General features: G+C 40.1%; 1 protein-coding gene across 1 annotated transcript; it reads left to right on the forward strand.

Moving 5' to 3' along the window:
• Positions 1-625: 625 nt before the first annotated feature.
• Positions 626-13,915, forward strand: dcaf12 (DDB1 and CUL4 associated factor 12). Its single transcript, XM_024802473.2, has 9 exons — positions 626-1,026; positions 2,706-2,996; positions 3,251-3,529; positions 5,999-6,059; positions 7,626-7,819; positions 8,368-8,433; positions 8,603-8,765; positions 11,678-11,856; positions 11,975-13,915. Exons 1-9 carry the CDS (start codon positions 967-969, stop codon positions 12,131-12,133), a joined length of 1,452 nt encoding a protein of 483 aa, XP_024658241.1. The 5' UTR covers positions 626-966; the 3' UTR covers positions 12,134-13,915.
• The last annotated feature ends 3,127 nt before the right edge of the window (positions 13,916-17,042 follow it).

The following is a 17,042-nucleotide window of genomic DNA, read 5'->3' on the forward strand; positions in this document are numbered from 1 at the left end:
CTAGAGTTCAATGAGTTAAAGTGCTTATCAGCTTTGTGATTCCATACTTGGGTGCTCATGCCAACAATAAGTCAACTTCGGAAAAATCCAGTAAGCCGCCTGTAATGGTGAATTGTCTGCTTCTATACAGTGCCTTTTAACATTGTACAGCTCCTTTTGGGGCTCTACAAAGGGCTTTACATTCACACACTCACACACATATAGGGTGTTTGTCCACCAACAGGAGCAACTCGGGGGTTGATTTCTTTCCCAGGGATGCATTGGCATTTGAAGGGTAGATGGCCAACTCCAACTGGAGAACAAGCCACCCTACACCACTGTCTCTGTCATAAGAATGTGTAAAATGTTTAGAAATACCATCTGTGAGCAAACAGAATATGTTTCAACAAACTATTAATAGCTATTTCAACCAAATTAAACAGTTATAGATATCAGCTCTATATTATTGAACATATATTGAATATAAATTTAAATCAATGTTAAAATACCCATATTAAAAACAACAACGAAAATACAGTAGTAATCTAGTGTGTCAAACGACAGCTCTGACGTCACACGATCGGGTCAATGGTACCACGCAGTTTAACGTGAACGAGCACGTTTGACGTTCTCGTACGACCTTGTTTTTGTTGATGTTTAATTTCAGTGCGGCTGCGCGCTGCCTTCGCCGTTGCCGCTGACGCGACCTGACAAGGAAAAAGAGCAAGCTACTAGCTCGGCAGTGAATAGTTTACACGGACTGAGTGTAGAGATTTTTGAGAGGCGAGTAAGTACGCTATCTGAGGACGTTCGGGGATAATTTTAGTTTGCGATTTAACGAACCTCACCCGTATGTGATCGCCTTTCCTCTTCGCTGGACGCTGCCTTTGAGGGCCAAGGAACAAAATAGACATCGCCATTATATGATCCAGTGTCCAGCGTCACTTTTACCCTCCATGTGGGTGAGGGAACTGTGTGTGTCAGATTATGGCGAAGAAAACAGTTAGCAGGAAAAGGAAGGCAGGAGAGCCCAAGGACCAACAACAGGTAGGCGGAAACCGGTGCGGGTCCATATTAGCTAGCTAAACTGTTATGTTGGGATGCTAATTAGCGGTGAGTTAGCCAGATTTAGCTGATATAAGATGTTATGACAGATTTTTACTTGCATTATAACATTTAACAGCTTCGCTATATGGGAAAAGCATGCAACAAACAGTAACAATTCTGTATTGTTTAAAATAACATAATATATTTCGATTTGAAAGTACCCGCTTATATTAACATATCGTTAGCCAACGGCAGTCCGTTGTCAATCTGACAGCTAATGTTAGCCACGTTATTTGTGCTATTATTCTCTTTATCAGATTTGGCTGGATACTGCTGGCAGTCCTTTTCTCTAATATTGCCGTCTCTCGTCACCTTCCGATCAAAAATAAAAGCAGATTTGATCTTATAAATAGCTCAGTAGTGTTATCAGGCATAGATAGCTATACAGCTAACGCTAGCTGAAACGTTAACTGTTAAGCTGACTAGCCATTTCCCGTATGTACGGACTAACCGTAGATTGGTTGCGTCCACGCCCCGAATTGGACGTTTGTCGACAAATGAAATACCGTATCGAGTAGGCATGCCAAAATAGCCAGTACTGAGTCCAGCACATCAGAAAAAAACGTGTTTGACCTGAACCAGAACGTGTGAGACTGGTCACAGTAATCACGACCTGCTTCTAGTGCACCTCTCAGGCCCATGGAGCCACCGTCATCGGTAGATTTGAGTCAGATTGTCAGAATAGTTTTCCAGCATTGAACAAAACCGGCAAAATGTTCAAACAGTACAAGAAAGAACGACAAAAACAACATGGCACAATGGCTTCCTTTGACATACAAAGTCATAAATACTGAGTGTTTTTCTTCCATTGTTCAAGACCTGTGATCCGGCTTATAATTGGTTTGCTTAGTGTGAGAGAATTATTAATCAACATTTGTAATTGTATTGGATGGAAAATGAGATGATTTATTTTTTTAAGTAGTCTGATTTGCCACTAGTGTGTACTTAATAGCAGTGAGAATGATGTCCTGGGGACCCTGTGCCTCTATATGTTTACATATTAGCCCATATTCAGGATCTGAAATGCCCCAAAGCAATCGCACACAGTATGAATCTGATTCTGTTTCTGTTTATTTAACATTTTAAGCGCTGAGGTTGTAAACTGTAAAATGTGGATAGTGCTTTAATCATATGGCCAGAGTTTAGTATTCATTGGCCAAGAAAGCCACTAATTGTTGCAAAAGTTAAATGAATGTATTAATGGACAAACATCACACAAACATGACATGATCAAAACCCTTTTAGAAAAGTGTTTATCATCAGTGATATTACAGTTTGTCATTAGACCCCACAAAAACCCTTTGACTTTGCAACCGTTTTAGACAGCCAGCTCAACTACTCGATGTTCAAATGTAAATGCTCTGATAATTCTCTCAAGTCTCTGTGTACAAGCTGTGTCCACAGTCATGTGGGAGATAGATGGGTATGGCTCAGCATGAATAAGCTGAGACATTGAAATAGGCACGAAGAAGTCTGAAATTCACATACATTCAAATCTCATTTGTTTTGTGTTGGTAATAGTAATCCCTTTGTTTTTATGATTCAATCTCCAAAATTGCACATTCAACATAATAACTAAGACATTTTGTTTTTAATTTTATTTCCCTCTCTTTTCACAGCTGGGTTGGTGTCAGGCGCCACACAAGCGAAGCCGTGTTTCTTGTTCTTCACGTCATGCCCAGCAGTGGTGGTGCAGTCGACGCTCTGTGGTATGTGCTCTGCGGGGGCGGGAGTTCAGACCTCAACAACAGCATGAGTTGAGGCTCCAGAGGAGCCTGCGTGGCTTTGCAGCCGGCAGGCTCCCCGGCATTCTTAAGGAGAGGGAGTTTTCTCTCGGGCGGCTCAACAAAGTGTTTGCCTCACAGTGGCTCAATCATCGGCAGGTGGTGTGTGGGACAAAATGCAACACGGTAAGATGCCCTTTTTATTTGTGATCTATATTAGCTAGTTAGGCTTTTCCATATGTTATAATAATGTTTGCCAGAAATCCCACTTAATCAGTAGGTTTACATGACCTCATTTAATTTCATTATAAAGAGATAAAGATCGATCTTAAATCAGCTCTAAATCAAGTAAACATTCTTGAGTGAGCTTAGTCAGAATTTTTTCAATTGTCCTCACACATTTTTGGCCAACTAGCTGTATTTTCTTCATGTACTTTCAGCTTTTTGTAGTTGATGTACTGACAGGACAGATCACACGCATTCCCATGCTGAAAGACAGGGAGTGTCGTGATGGAGGCTCTGGGGAGGTGGGTCCAGTGGTGCCTGGTCGCAATTATCACTTAACAGAAATCTCCCATACCCGGTTGGACCAGCAAGGCTGTGGGATCCACGCTATTGAACTCAACCCCTCAAGGACACTGCTTGCCACAGGAGGAGACAATCCTAACAGCCTGGCCATCTATCAACTCCCTACACTAGACCCTGTTTGTGTTGGCGATGTAAGTAGTTTGAACTGTTTGGTTGTTTCCTGACATTTGGTTATTGATAATAGTGATTAATCCACTTTTCCTGCTTTAGAAATGATATCAAACTTTCCATATACCAGACAACATTCATTAAACAGTTCTAGCGATTTTAGGCATTCAAAATTGCTGAGATGCTTTAATTCCACTTATTCAGTAGTATAATGAGTAGTCATTGTAATGACAGTAATGCTGTTTTCCTTTTCCATGTCTGCTCCACTCTGCATGGTACCCTCTCCACACAAATGGAGTGAAGTCACTGTAAAATAAAAGGTTAATTGGAAACACATAATTGCATTAAGCTTCCCTTTTAAATCCAACGTTTTGTAATACCACTCTGCTCATTTGTACTCGTTTCCAAGATTGCAGAGGTGCGATCACGTAGTGTCTTTTGAGATGTCAATAAATCAAGTAGGTCTGGGATTGTGTTGACAGATGGTTTTCTGTGTTGATTGGCAGGCATGTCATAGCAGTCATTAAGCTACAGATGTAGATTCTAAAGAAATGGTGAGGAAAATGGTTAGAACTTTAATGGACATTTTTGTTTTTGGCCATTAAAACTATATAGAGTTAAGTGTTACAATGTCTGAATGAATGAATATAGTCTAATGAAGTGACAAGTCTGTCTGATCATCATATCTTTTTAAAACATGAAGCCAACATAACATGTTACAACTTATGTAAGACCAAAACAATTTACTGATTAAATACTTCATATACAGGCAGTTGTATGTAGAGGAATGTATAGTGAGCTATTTAACAAAATGAAAAATATATCTTGTCACTACACTGATCATTGTCTCTTCGTTGTTATTTGCAGCACAATTATCATGTCTGCTGCACAATTGCTGTTGTCAGTTTGTCATGTTTCCTTTGGCACAGTGACTGATGGTATGCAGTGCCAGGATACTGACAACTAGTAATGTGCTACTTTTTGGGTCCCGTTTTTGCTTTCAGAACTGCTTTATTTCTTTGAGGCACGAGTTCAACTATGTGCTAGAAATATTCCTTACAGATCCTTGCTGTGCATATTGACATGATGTGAATCTGCTGATCCACCACATCCCGAAGGTGCTCTATTGGATTGAGATCTGATGACTGTGGCTCCACAGTCACCAGATCTCAATCCGTTTTAGTACAGTGAACTCATTGTTATGTTTAAGAAACCAGTGTGAGATGATTTGAGCTTTGGGGCATGGCACATTATTCTGCTGGAAGCAGCCATCAGCTGATGGGCACACTGTGGTCATAAAAGGTCAGCAACAATACTCTTATAGGATGTTGCATTTAAACAATGCTTAATTGGTACTAAGGGGCCCAAAGAGTGGCAAAAAAATATTCAACACCACAATAATACGATCACCAGCACCCGAAAGCATTCATACAAGGCTGGATGGTTCATGCTTGTTCTTTACTAGAAAATTCTCATTTTTTGAGACAAGGCAATGTTTTATTTGTTTGTTTCTTCTTCTTCAATTTTCTTTTGTCTAATCAGGTTGAAGCAGTGTGGCGATTTTTCTTTTGTTATTGTTTTTAGATCATTCTCAGTCAACCCCAGAGCTGGTTTTGTGGGAAAATCCCAGTAGATCAACAGTTTCTGAACTACTTGGGCGATCGTGGCTCAAGAGTTGGGAGTTCGCCTTGTAATCGGAAGGTTGCCGGTTCGAGCCCCGGCTTGGACAGTCTCGGTCGTGTCCTTGGGCAAGACACTTCACCTGTTGCCTACTGGTGGTGGTCAGAGGGCCTGGTGGCGCCAGTGTCCGGCAGCCTCGCCTCTGTCAGTGCGCCCCAGGGTGGCTGTGGCTACAATGTAGCTTACCATCACCAGTGTGTGAATGGGTGGATGACTGGATATGTAAAGCGCTTTGGGGTCCTTAGGAACTAGTAAAGCGCTATATAAATACAGGCCATTTACGTTTTTTTTTCTTTTTTTTTTTTACTCAGCCTAGGCAGCCAACAACCATGCCGTGTTCAAAGTCACTGAAATCGCCTTTCATTTCATACTCTGTTTGATCGTTAGCAGATCGTCTTGACCATGTCTGCATGACTTGATTAGAGGTTGATTAGATATTTGTCTTAACAAGCAGTTAAACAGGTGTAGTGGTGGCCAAGTGAGCGTAGTATACTCACATTACTTTTAGAAGGCACTGTAAAAATGTTGAACTCACTAAATTGTTCACTATACACTGATTAGTAAGTAATTTTAAGTGTGTATTTGAATGCTAACAGCCTGTGCCTGAATATTGTGACATGCTAACTGTGAGCTTTTCACTTCTGACCTTGCAGGTTCCCTAAGGTTCTCTTTCCTTCAGGCACAGAAGAATGAAATGCTGAAATAATGTTTTGCTAATACTGTAGCAGTGTTTATTTGGAAATCCAGCCTCAAACGTACAAGCTTGTATATCTTTGACATTGTAGCTGTTTGTTTTTGTTTTGTTTTTTCAGGATGGTCACAATGACTGGATATTCTCAATAGCATGGATCAGTGACAACATGGCAGTTTCTGGTGAGTTAGCACGATTGACATTGGAGGGAACATGGGTATTAATCAGTTTACTCTGTAGGGGCATACTAGGCTTGTGTGTGTGTGTGTGTGTGTGTGTGTGTGTGTGTGTGTGTGTGTGTGTGTGTGTGTGTGTGTGTGTGTGTGTGTGTATGTGTGTGTGTGTGTGTGTGTAGGTCAGTAGTATAGGCAATAATAGACCCTGTGCATGAGAAAATGCTAACTTCCTGTTTTAAGACCGGATGTAGGGTTGTACATTTCCAGTAGCTTTATTTTGCAGTCAATTGCTACTGCGAAGGTGGACTCAAAAGTCATGTCTAAAATACAAAAATGGAAAGATTACGTTAAGTTACAAAGAGCAGTGGGTGGGAACGCTCACCATTGCTATGTCATTAAAAAATCAAATGATCAATTTTGATGTTTGAAGAGCGTAGATCGATTGTTTGTTTACATCACTCAACACAAGCAGAACTGCATTACTGCATGCAGAAGACACATCGTCCACACTCAGAAGCACAGTATAGTGACAGTTCTTATGATTTAAACAGGAAATGTCCAGCATTCAAAGTACAGGCGAACAATAGTCAAAGCCAGATGTTTCCCCGTTATGTCGATATCAGTACACACCTACACAGCATGTCAACAAACCGTGAAAAAAAGCCAGAGGATATAAAAAATACATAAATGATTGCAGGTAAGGGTCTCTATATGTTAGTATTTACCAAGGGTATGTTGTGACTTATCTTCACAATTACAGTGGTCCCTCGCTATAACGCGGTTCACCTTTTGCAGCCTCGCTGTTTCGCAGATTCTTTTAGTGCAATTTTGCACTGTATTTTATTATTTTATTTTTTTTACCATACCGCGCACTGGATTATAAAGTGCATTAAGCTTAAATTAAGCAATGACGCTTAAAGTTAAATTCATTTGTTCTAAAATCTGTCATTATTATTTATAGAAAAACAAATAAACTGTTTGTTTATTTCTCAAAAAAATGTTTGGGACTGAAAACAGGTTTTGATCTTTGGTTTCATTCTATAATGGACTTTTTTTTTTTTTTTTTTTTTATGAAGGTTTGAACTTTGAGAGTTTAAGCAAGAGAGAAAAGTGTGAAACTGTTCATGCCTGTCTGAGAAAAGTGTATAAAGTGTGTGTAGTGATGGGTTTTACAGCCTTAAAACATCTAAAATAATTGTAAAAAATAAAGCTGGCTATTTCACCTATCGCTGGTTATTTTTGGAATGTAACACCCGCAATAAACGAGGGAACTCTATATACAAGTACTGAGAAATTTCAATCCCTTCTCTCTTTTGCTCTGAGGCGCAAGGGTAAAATATCGATGAGCATCATCTACAGATATATTCGGTAAATGCCCAAGACATCTTGAGAAATGTAAATCGCCGCTTGATTCATCCATTTGGTTGACTTTTCTTGGAAAATCTGACCGTAAACAAGACGCGAATATCACACCGGAAACGAAGCGCCCTACAGGAGTTTCCCCACCGGAAGTAGCATATGGTAAGGTGCACATAGTCTATAGGCATGAGCTCTGTTTGTCTTAATCTGTAGGGTCCAGAGATGGCTCCATGGGACTGTGGGAGGTTACAGAAGAAGTAATGAGCCAGGCTGAGAGGAGTCAAAATGAGGAGACAGTGCCCTCCTATGCCCACATCTCCCACCGTGCCCTCAAGGACATCCCCAAGGAGTACACCAACCCATACAACTGTAAAGTCCGTGCTCTGGCCTTCAATAACAACCATAAAGTAAGACTCACCTACACGACTGTTGTGTGCAACAAAGTCTCCTTTTGCTGAATTTGCTCTTTAGGACGACAAAAGATTGGATGCACCAAACTTTTATATATTGTTTATAATGGCTATAATTTTAGCTAACCTAACAATTATCTTTCCTTAAAAGTTAAAAATATTTTTAATGAAACGCCTTTGCTCTAAATTTTTACATGTAGTATAGATTTATCTTGTTCTCTCAGCCTCACATCACCAAACAATTTCTTTTCTTTGTGGACTTTAAGGTTATTTAGGTTAATAAATAAACTTGAATCTGAGGTTTGTCAAATTGCATCTCAAAACAGTATCTAATGGCATCTAAAACGGTGAACAAATTTACCCATCGCTAAGTCAGGGTAGTCATTTATGAAACGAAGACCGACAGCTCTTAGAATTCTGAAGCCTTAGGTCTAGAAAAACTGACACACTCCTGTGTGTCAGTTTTTCTAGACCTAAGCCAATTATGACCTGCCTTTTCCTTTTGCATTTCCTCTTTTTCTTTTTTTCTTTCTTTTTTTTTCCAGGAACTGGGTGCTGTTTCCTTGGATGGCTATTTCCACCTCTGGAAAGCTGAGCATAACTTGTGCAAGGTACAGTACATAGATTGACAAATTATAGTTTTATGTATTGGTAATTCTTTTTCCAATAAAGTGCTAGTTATTTTTAATATGCGATCAAAATGATAAATAGTTCTCTCATAATGCTAGGATTTTGTAATTCAGTTTCTTCAGTGTTAACAGTCTGTGTTGGTTTCTCTAGATACTGTCCACCAAGCTGCCTCATTGCAAAGAAAATGTGTGCCTGGCATATGGACAGGACTGGTCAGTGTATGCTGTAGGCTCTCAAGCCCATGTTTCTTTTCTGGATCCACGGCAACCTACACACAGCATCAAGTCAGTTAGTTCAAGAGAGAGAGGAAGTGGTAAGTCACCTGTTGGCTTTTGAAGTGAGCCAGTAATACAATCAAAGATTAGTTGAGCTATCTAAAACGCTGACTGAAGTTATTTATATGTTGCATGTTGTAGAACTAAGTGTGCTTTCAGTCAGGTTAGAAAATGTCATTCTGGCACTGAGAGTGGTAAAGTTGTGATTTAACATATTTTCCATATTGGCGGCAATAAATTTACAGTGGCGTGAGCTTGATTTAGCATTTTATCAGCCTGTTTACTCAAAGTACTTGACAAACTATTTTTCACACATACATATTTCTACAACACTTCATTCTGTGCACTTATGCTACAGTAACACTTGGGGGGAAAAAGAGGTTGGAGACCATGTGGAACAAACTCATCTGCAACGGCATAAAGTCTGTTGCTGTCTTGAAAGTGACTGTGGTGCATCAGGATGGAAATAAAATGGAACTAAGTGGAAGTGTGTGATGATCAGGTTGTGTTTCAATAGGCAGAAATCGTCCATCAGCATCTGTTGCTGTCTGCATACACAGAAATTCACTCTACAGTGGCTTGCAAAAGTATTCGGCCCCCTTGAACTTTCCCACATTTTGTCACATTACAGCCACAAACATGAATCAATGTTATTGAAATTCCAGGTGAAAGACCAACACAAAGTGGTGCACACGTGAGAAGTGGAACGAAAATCATACATGATTCCGAACATTTTTTACAAATAAATAACTGCAAAGTGGGGTGTGCGTAATTATTCAGCCCCCTTTGGTCTAAGTGCAGTCAGTTGCCCATAGACATTGCCTGATGAGTGCTAATGACTAAACAGAGTGCACCTGTGTGTAATCTAATGTCAGTACAAACACAGCTGCTCTGTGACGGCCTCAGAGGTTGTCTAAGAGAATATTGGGAGCAACGACAGCATGAAGTCCAAAGAACACACCAGACAGGTCAGGGATAAAGTTATTGAGAAATTTAAAGCAGGCTTAGGCTACAAAAATATTTCCCAAGCCTTGAACATCCCACGGAGCACTGTTCAAGCGATCATTCAGAAATGGAAGGAGTATGGCACAACTGTAAACCTACCAAGAAAAGGCCGTCCACCTAAACTCACAGGCCGAACAAGGAGAGCTCTGATCAGAAATGCAGCCAAGAGACCCATGGTGACTCTGGACGAGCTGCAGAGATCTACAGCTCAGGTGGGGGAATCTGTCCATAGGACAACTATTAGTCGTGCACTGCACAAAGTTGGCCTTTATGGAAGAGTGGCAAGAAGAAAGCCATTGTTAACAGGAAACCATAAGAAGTCCCGTTTGCAGTTTGCCACAAGCCATGTGGGGGACACAGCAAACATGTGGAAGAAGGTGCTCTGGTCAGATGAGACCAAAATGGAACTTTTTGTCCAAAATGCAAAACGCTATGTGTGGCGGAAAACTAACACTGCACATCAGTCTGAACACACCATCCCCACTGTCATATATGGTGGTGGCAGCATCATGCTCTGGGGGCGCTTCTCTTCAGCAGGGACAGGGAAGCTGGTCAGAGTTGATGGGAAGATGGATGGAGCCAAATACAGGGCAGTCTTGGAAGATTGAGACTGGGGCGGAGGTTCACCTTCCAGCAGGACAACGACCCTAAACATAAAGCCAGGGCAACAAGGGAGTAGTTTAAAACAAAACACATCCATGTGTTAGAATGGCCCAGTCAAAGTCCAGATCTAAATCCAATCGAGAATCTGTGGCAAGATCTGAAAACTGCTGTTCACAAACGCTGTCCATCTAATCTGACTGAGCTGGAGCTGTTTTGCACAGAAGAATGGGCAAAGATTTCAGTCTGTAGATGTGCAAAGCTGGTAGAGACAGACCCTAAAAGACTGGCAGCTGTAATTGCAGCAAAAGGTGGTTCTACAAAGTATTGACTCAGGGGGCTGAATAATTACGCACACCCCACTTTGCAGTTATTTATTTGTAAAAAATGTTTGGAATCATGTCTGATTTTCGTTCCACTTCTCACGTGTGCACCACTTTGTGTTGGTCTTTCACGTGGACTTCCAATAAAATTGATTCATGTTTGTGGCTGTAATGTGACAAAATGTGGGAAAGTTCAAGGGGGCCGAATACTTTTGCAAGCCACTGTATCTGCTTGCACTCAGAGGGCAGCCAGAACTTCAGATTTGAAACTGAAATTGATAATTTCCTCCACAAGTAATGACATTTACTGTAATAATGCGCTTTAATCACAACATGACAGTGCTCAGCAGCCTTGCCTTTATATATAAAGGTATCCCGAATACCACCAGTTAGAAACCAGTTGAGGTGAATCCCCTTTTACAAAGAGACATGTCACAGATGAGTTGCGTTCAGTGATGCAGACTGACTCAGATTGATTGTAGTATGCTGGCAACCTGTCTGGGTTTATAAAATAGACGCAAGGTATTTGCAAACCTTGCAATTGAAAGAGGTGGCCAAAAGGGCAGAGGATGTTCCACACTCAGACTTGTTGGTCAATGCAACTAACACTAGTCTTTGACAGCGAGGGGGAAAAAAACTTTTTACTTTGCATTTTTACTTGCAGCCAATGTAGTTAACCTACCATGCACATCTTTGGACTGTGTGTGTGAGATTGACCTGGTACCACTACCACTGGGGTGTGTTACTGGTTTCTCCTTTAAGTTAGTTTTCAACTGATGGCACAATATAAGTCACCTTCATACTTGCTTAGTATGAAGTTTAAATGATGATTGCCTTCCAATGTGTCAAACATATCCATAACAATTGTATTTTTCACCGTGATATAAAAGTTGTAACATACTCTGTCTGGTTAGAAATGAAAGCAGAGTTCCAGAGGATTCCGACAGTTGGAAAGCTCAAACGGTGGGAGGGTAGATGTTGACTGTGTAGCTTTACATTGGCATGTCTTTCTGTCTGTGCAGGCATCCGTTCAGTGAGTTTCTATGAGCACATCGTGACTGTGGGTACTGGCCAAGGTTCTCTTCTTTTCTATGACATCCGGGCTCAGAGATTCCTGGAGAACCCTTTTAATCCAAACGGAGGGTATCGGAAGTGCCCTGGAGATGGCATCCTCAAGCTCACTACGGGAAAAGGCTGGCTGGTATGCAGTTTTGTTTTTTTGTTTTTTCCAAATCAAGCAGTGAACTGTGGTCAGTCAAACTGTAGTTGGTGTACATGTGCAATGTCTTTGCCCACTTACCCTCTAATATTCCTTTCAGAATCACGATGAGACGTGGAGGAGTTACTTCTCAGACATTCATTCCTTCCCCAATGCAGTGTACACCCACTGCTATGACGACTCTGGCACCAAGCTGTTTGTAGCAGGTGGACCGCTCTGTTCTGGCCTGCACGGCAACTACGCAGGATTGTGGAGCTAGCCTCTTCTTCTCCCCCATCACTTTGTCACTACATCTTCGTCCAGACCTTTACTCATCCAGTCCCTCCATCCCTCTTCAACTTCCAACCTTCTCTGTTTTCGGTGTACCTTTTGTCACACTGTTTTGCTCACACTTGGACTCAGGAGCATGATATTTTCTTCATTTTATCACGGCTTTCAGTATTATTGTTGTGTATATTTGTCCACCATTCCACCGTTCTTTCTCCTTAAACAATTCCTTTGCACTTCAGCTACTTTTTTTTTTTTGTTTCTTATTTGTTATTCTTTTGGGTTTTTTTTTAATATAAATATATATATATATATATATAAAAATGTACAGACTATTACTAATTTTCAATTGCTGCAAGGTCTGCCACTGAGGACGTCAGAAGAGTTCTGGAAAACATTAAGAATAAAGTTCTCATTGTCTAAAGGATTTACATTCAACCTGCAGGGATTAGGCTGTGGTTTTTTGCTGGTTTGTTTTTGTACATACAGATGGCATTTTACCACTTTCTCTGTGAAAAATGACCATGTCTTTAAACAGACAGCAATAAGGTTGAGAGAGGGTGAAGGGTTGGAGAGACTATTAATATAAATGGACTGAACCTAGAGAACTGTTTGATGTTGGAAAAGCCCACAACAATCACAAAGAACTTCTCCAGTCAGAAGTATAAAAGAAGGATCCAATCAAAGTGGGATTGTGTGTTCATCTTATCCTCACTGAGATGATGTAAAGGAGATATGTTCAAGCTTGCTGAATGCAGTGTTGTTCTGTTAGGAGGGGGGGGAAGGGCATATTAAATTTTTTTGGACTGTGTGATTAGACCAGCACATCCCTGCTGATATTCTGATTTGCTTTGTATTTATTTTTCCTTGTTTTTTTTTTTTTTAATCCCCCCCCCCCCCCACCTCCAATGTTTCCACTCCCTTTGATCAAAATTGTACAAATCCTAACATGTAATCACTCTTGTGTTACTAGAGAGTTTACTCTAAGATTATAGGTTTTGGTAGCGAGTTAAATATCATCCAGTATGATGATTAATAGACAGAGGAGCCTTTAATGAGTGAACTCAAACCTCGTGATTCTCGGGCTCCTCAAGGAACTGAGAAGAAGCTGTGTAGTAGCTCAGTTTGGTAGTTTGGTCTTCTCAGCCGTCCAGCTATGAGGATGCAAGGAAAGCTAATGAGAATTTGAGCTATACCCTGGAGTTAAATGCTGCAGGCACATACACTTGTTGTCAGTTGTAAAACTTTTATTTCCTCTTTTTTTTTTTTTTTTTTTTGTACTGAGGAGCGGGTGAATCTGCTCTTCTTCTTCTTTTGTTTGGTAGAGGCAGGGTAGGCTTGAGTTTAGTTTTTGCCTTCAAGTCTTTCTGTGAAAGACTGCCACAGGCAATCATAGGTTTCCTGTTCATGGAACTTTTCTCCAGTTTTCATGATAATGATTGACAAAAAAAAAAAATCCTAATTACGACCAATTGAACAAATAACCAACACTTTTGAAGTGTATTTTATATATAAACGTGTATATGTATGTGTAAAATACATAAGGACAATTGCATACATTTTTATGTACGTGTCTGAGAAAGTGTGGATTGATGTGTCTACTTGGTGATGCCCCCCCCCCCCCTTTTTTTTTAATTTTAAATATATACACACACCTCATGAATGTTTTTACAAATGGCTGAATTTGAGGATATTGTAACATAAACATTTCGGGAAAACAAGCTATTAAATCTTTAAAATGAATAAATAATAAAAAAAATAGGATGTATATTGATGTAATGTGCTTTTGTGTTTTGGGGGGGGTTGTACTTGACATAAGTACCTAGAGGATTTCCTCTTGACGTAAAGGGTGCAGAAAGGTCACTTACTGCAGCAAAAAAAGTTAAAGATAAAAACGATCAGAACTCATGAGATTTAGTGACAATATTTAGTAACTTGTTTGTGCCAGCACAAAATGCAAAAAGGATAACTTGTGATAGAAACTGAAATTTAAAACCTGAATTCTCAATGAACTCCTCGTGAGTTTTGGGGAGAAGAACCAACAGGACCAAGCAGTTATAGAGGATATGCAAGTAATGATTAATGAAGCACTGCACCTACAGACATAGGAACAACAGGAAGAAATGCAAAGAGATGCAAATATCCAAGATTTTAAGAAGAAAAATACAGATTTGCAAGTATTTTACAAAGAAGGACAAAAACAAAACAACAACATTGAAATCAAGAAACAGAAAGAACACCTGAAGGATCCAAGGACTGCATAACAAAGTACAAGAGAGAAACACTGAAATGCAGGAGGAGAAGCGAGGATGGGCATAAACACTTAAAGATGCTCAGTGTACACATGGAGAGGAGGAAGCAGGAGTTATAAGCCATCTGTAAAAAAGTACATCAGAGATATGAAGACATGCACAAAGCAACGAAAGTAAGAGCAATATTTAAAAAAGAAGAAAGAGCGTTAAGATAAAAAATGTTGAAGCACAGACAAAAGATCCACAAGAACTGTGCTTGAAAATGATAAGCAGCACTTTGCTGCTTCTTCAGCTCAGTCTGGACAAGAGTAGCCTCCTCTCCCTCCACCCTCTCTCTCCATTTACCCTTTCTCTTCTTCTCCTTCCTCCCATCCTCCTCCATCCTTTATTAACCCTTTCCCCTCTCTTCTTCATCCTGTCTCCCTTTGTTTTCTTTGAAAAAAGTTTTCCCTTCCCACTCTTGCCTATTGCTTATTCATAGGGGATTGTTGTTTTTCCCCTCTACTTTTTATTCCTTTCTTCACCCTCTTTTGCCCTTCTACCCTTCCATCACACTTTTATGTTGTTCTTTTAATTTCCTCTATAACCCCCAACATGTTTCTACGTCCTTGTGAACAAAGGGTGGGGAGATCACTAAACACAGTTAATCATATTTCTACATATCTCTGCCTCTCTGCATAATGTGTTAAGTGTATAAGAAAGTTCAGTCATATGATGTATTTGCTTAAAGCTATGTCAACCAGTCATGCTGATCATGTTGATAGCAATAAGCAAGAAAAGCCGAACAAGTTAAACTGAGCTTTACTGAACGTGACTCCCTGTGTTAAGATGATACAGATAGATAAGGGTGCTAGTGGTTTCATTCAAGAATAAATCACCTTTATTAGAAAATAAAAATTCAAGAAAAGACTCACTTTAATCATTTACCTTGATTTTATTATGAAATACATGATTAGTGTTTACTCATCCTATTTCTGTGGCATGATAAATGGCAAATGAAGAAAGTACAAGAACAGGAAAGTGTATGCAGAAGAGCCTCTGTGATTGAAATAATGTCACACCTAGAAAACGATGGGGGACTGCATCAAAGAACCACACCAGGTGGCACTCTTGTCAGCTGTTAGAGACTTGTTTGCTTGTGATAGTGTTAAAGGACATTATCTAGGTTGCAGTTGGTGGTTAAGTAAAAACATGTAGTAAAGCAGGCAGAGATGATGAAGGATGATGCAAATGGATGTTTTCCATTCCAGACTGGATTGTTGTGCAGATTTCACTATAATATTCAAAAGAAGCCTCAAGTATGGCTGGCTTGTTCTTATTCCTGTAACTTGACTCTTAACCCTGGAAGTATTGGCAAAGCTTTATAGAATCCTCATACATGAGCGCTGGCTTTTCAGTTTTTCCAGCATTCAACAGTTTTCATTTTCACAGTTTTATACTCCAGCAGACTCCAGCCAAGCCAAAACAGTTATTTTTCACCACTGAAGAAGCAGCAGCAAACGCTCTATGGTCCTGGTAGGTATGGCAATGGTTTGCCATTGTTATCATGATTGTGCATCTATGGTTAATTCCATCAAGACAGTAAAGCTAAATTAAAAACAAAGTTAAAAGGAGCCACTAATGGTTGTTCATTTGTTGGCTATGATTGTGAAATAAAGGCTCCTATATATATTTGACATTTATTCCAGTTATTCACTGTACATTAAGTTTTACTTCAAGTTTTAGCATCTTTCTTACCTTTACTCCAGAGTCACTTAGCCAAGTCAGGCATTGTAGCTTTAAGGAAAACCGTCACTAGAACCCTGCAAAGGACTGGACTACGAGGTTGCAGACCAAGAAAAACTCCACTTCTGCAGGTGAGACACCTTCAAACCAGACTCAAGTATGCTAAGGTCAATCTAGAGAAAGATTATGCATAGTATAAAGTGTGTCCTTTGGCCAAAGAAATGCTGCTGATGTTTAGAGAAAGAAGGGCAAGCAACCCAAAGAACACCGTCCCCACAGTGAAACACAATGGTGGGAGTATTATGGTGTGGAGATGCTTTAGTCAGTCTGGAACTAGGAATCTCGTCAAGAAAGAAGGAATATGTGTGATGAACTGAAGACCAAGGTCCATGCCAGAAGACTGTCAAATCAGGAGGAACTTGAGAGAGTCACCAATGAAGAATGGACATGTTCATATGGGGGGGATTATTTACCCTCAGATCCTGAGCCCCCTGTTACTGTGCGTAAATACACAATGCTCTTGTTTTTCTACAGGCTGTGTGAGGCTGATGGAACTTATGAAGTCAATTTTGCATATTTTAAGAGTGATGCATTAATCCAACACACTAACACAGTCAAACTTTGCCATATTTGCTATATTTTGACGGATTCATGGTATTTATGGGTGTGACAGAGAGAAGTAAAAAAAAAAAAAAGCAGACAACAACAACAAAGTACATGTAAATTGCTCTTTGTGCGCACTCCTGAGACATGCATACACGTTTGAATTCTGAATTAAAGTAGGCGAGAACTAAAGTAAACAGGCTAAAGTAACCTACGGGTATTATTAATGAAGGGCAGAAAGGGAGACAGCTGTAAACACTCAGCGTTTGGATTAGGTGAAGTGTTACAGGACAGAGCAAAGGTTTAGCACTGTGTTCACAG

The sequence above is a fragment of the Maylandia zebra genome, linkage group LG5 (genome assembly GCF_041146795.1).
Source record: "Maylandia zebra isolate NMK-2024a linkage group LG5, Mzebra_GT3a, whole genome shotgun sequence".
In the NCBI taxonomy this organism is placed as follows: Eukaryota; Metazoa; Chordata; class Actinopteri; order Cichliformes; family Cichlidae; genus Maylandia; species Maylandia zebra.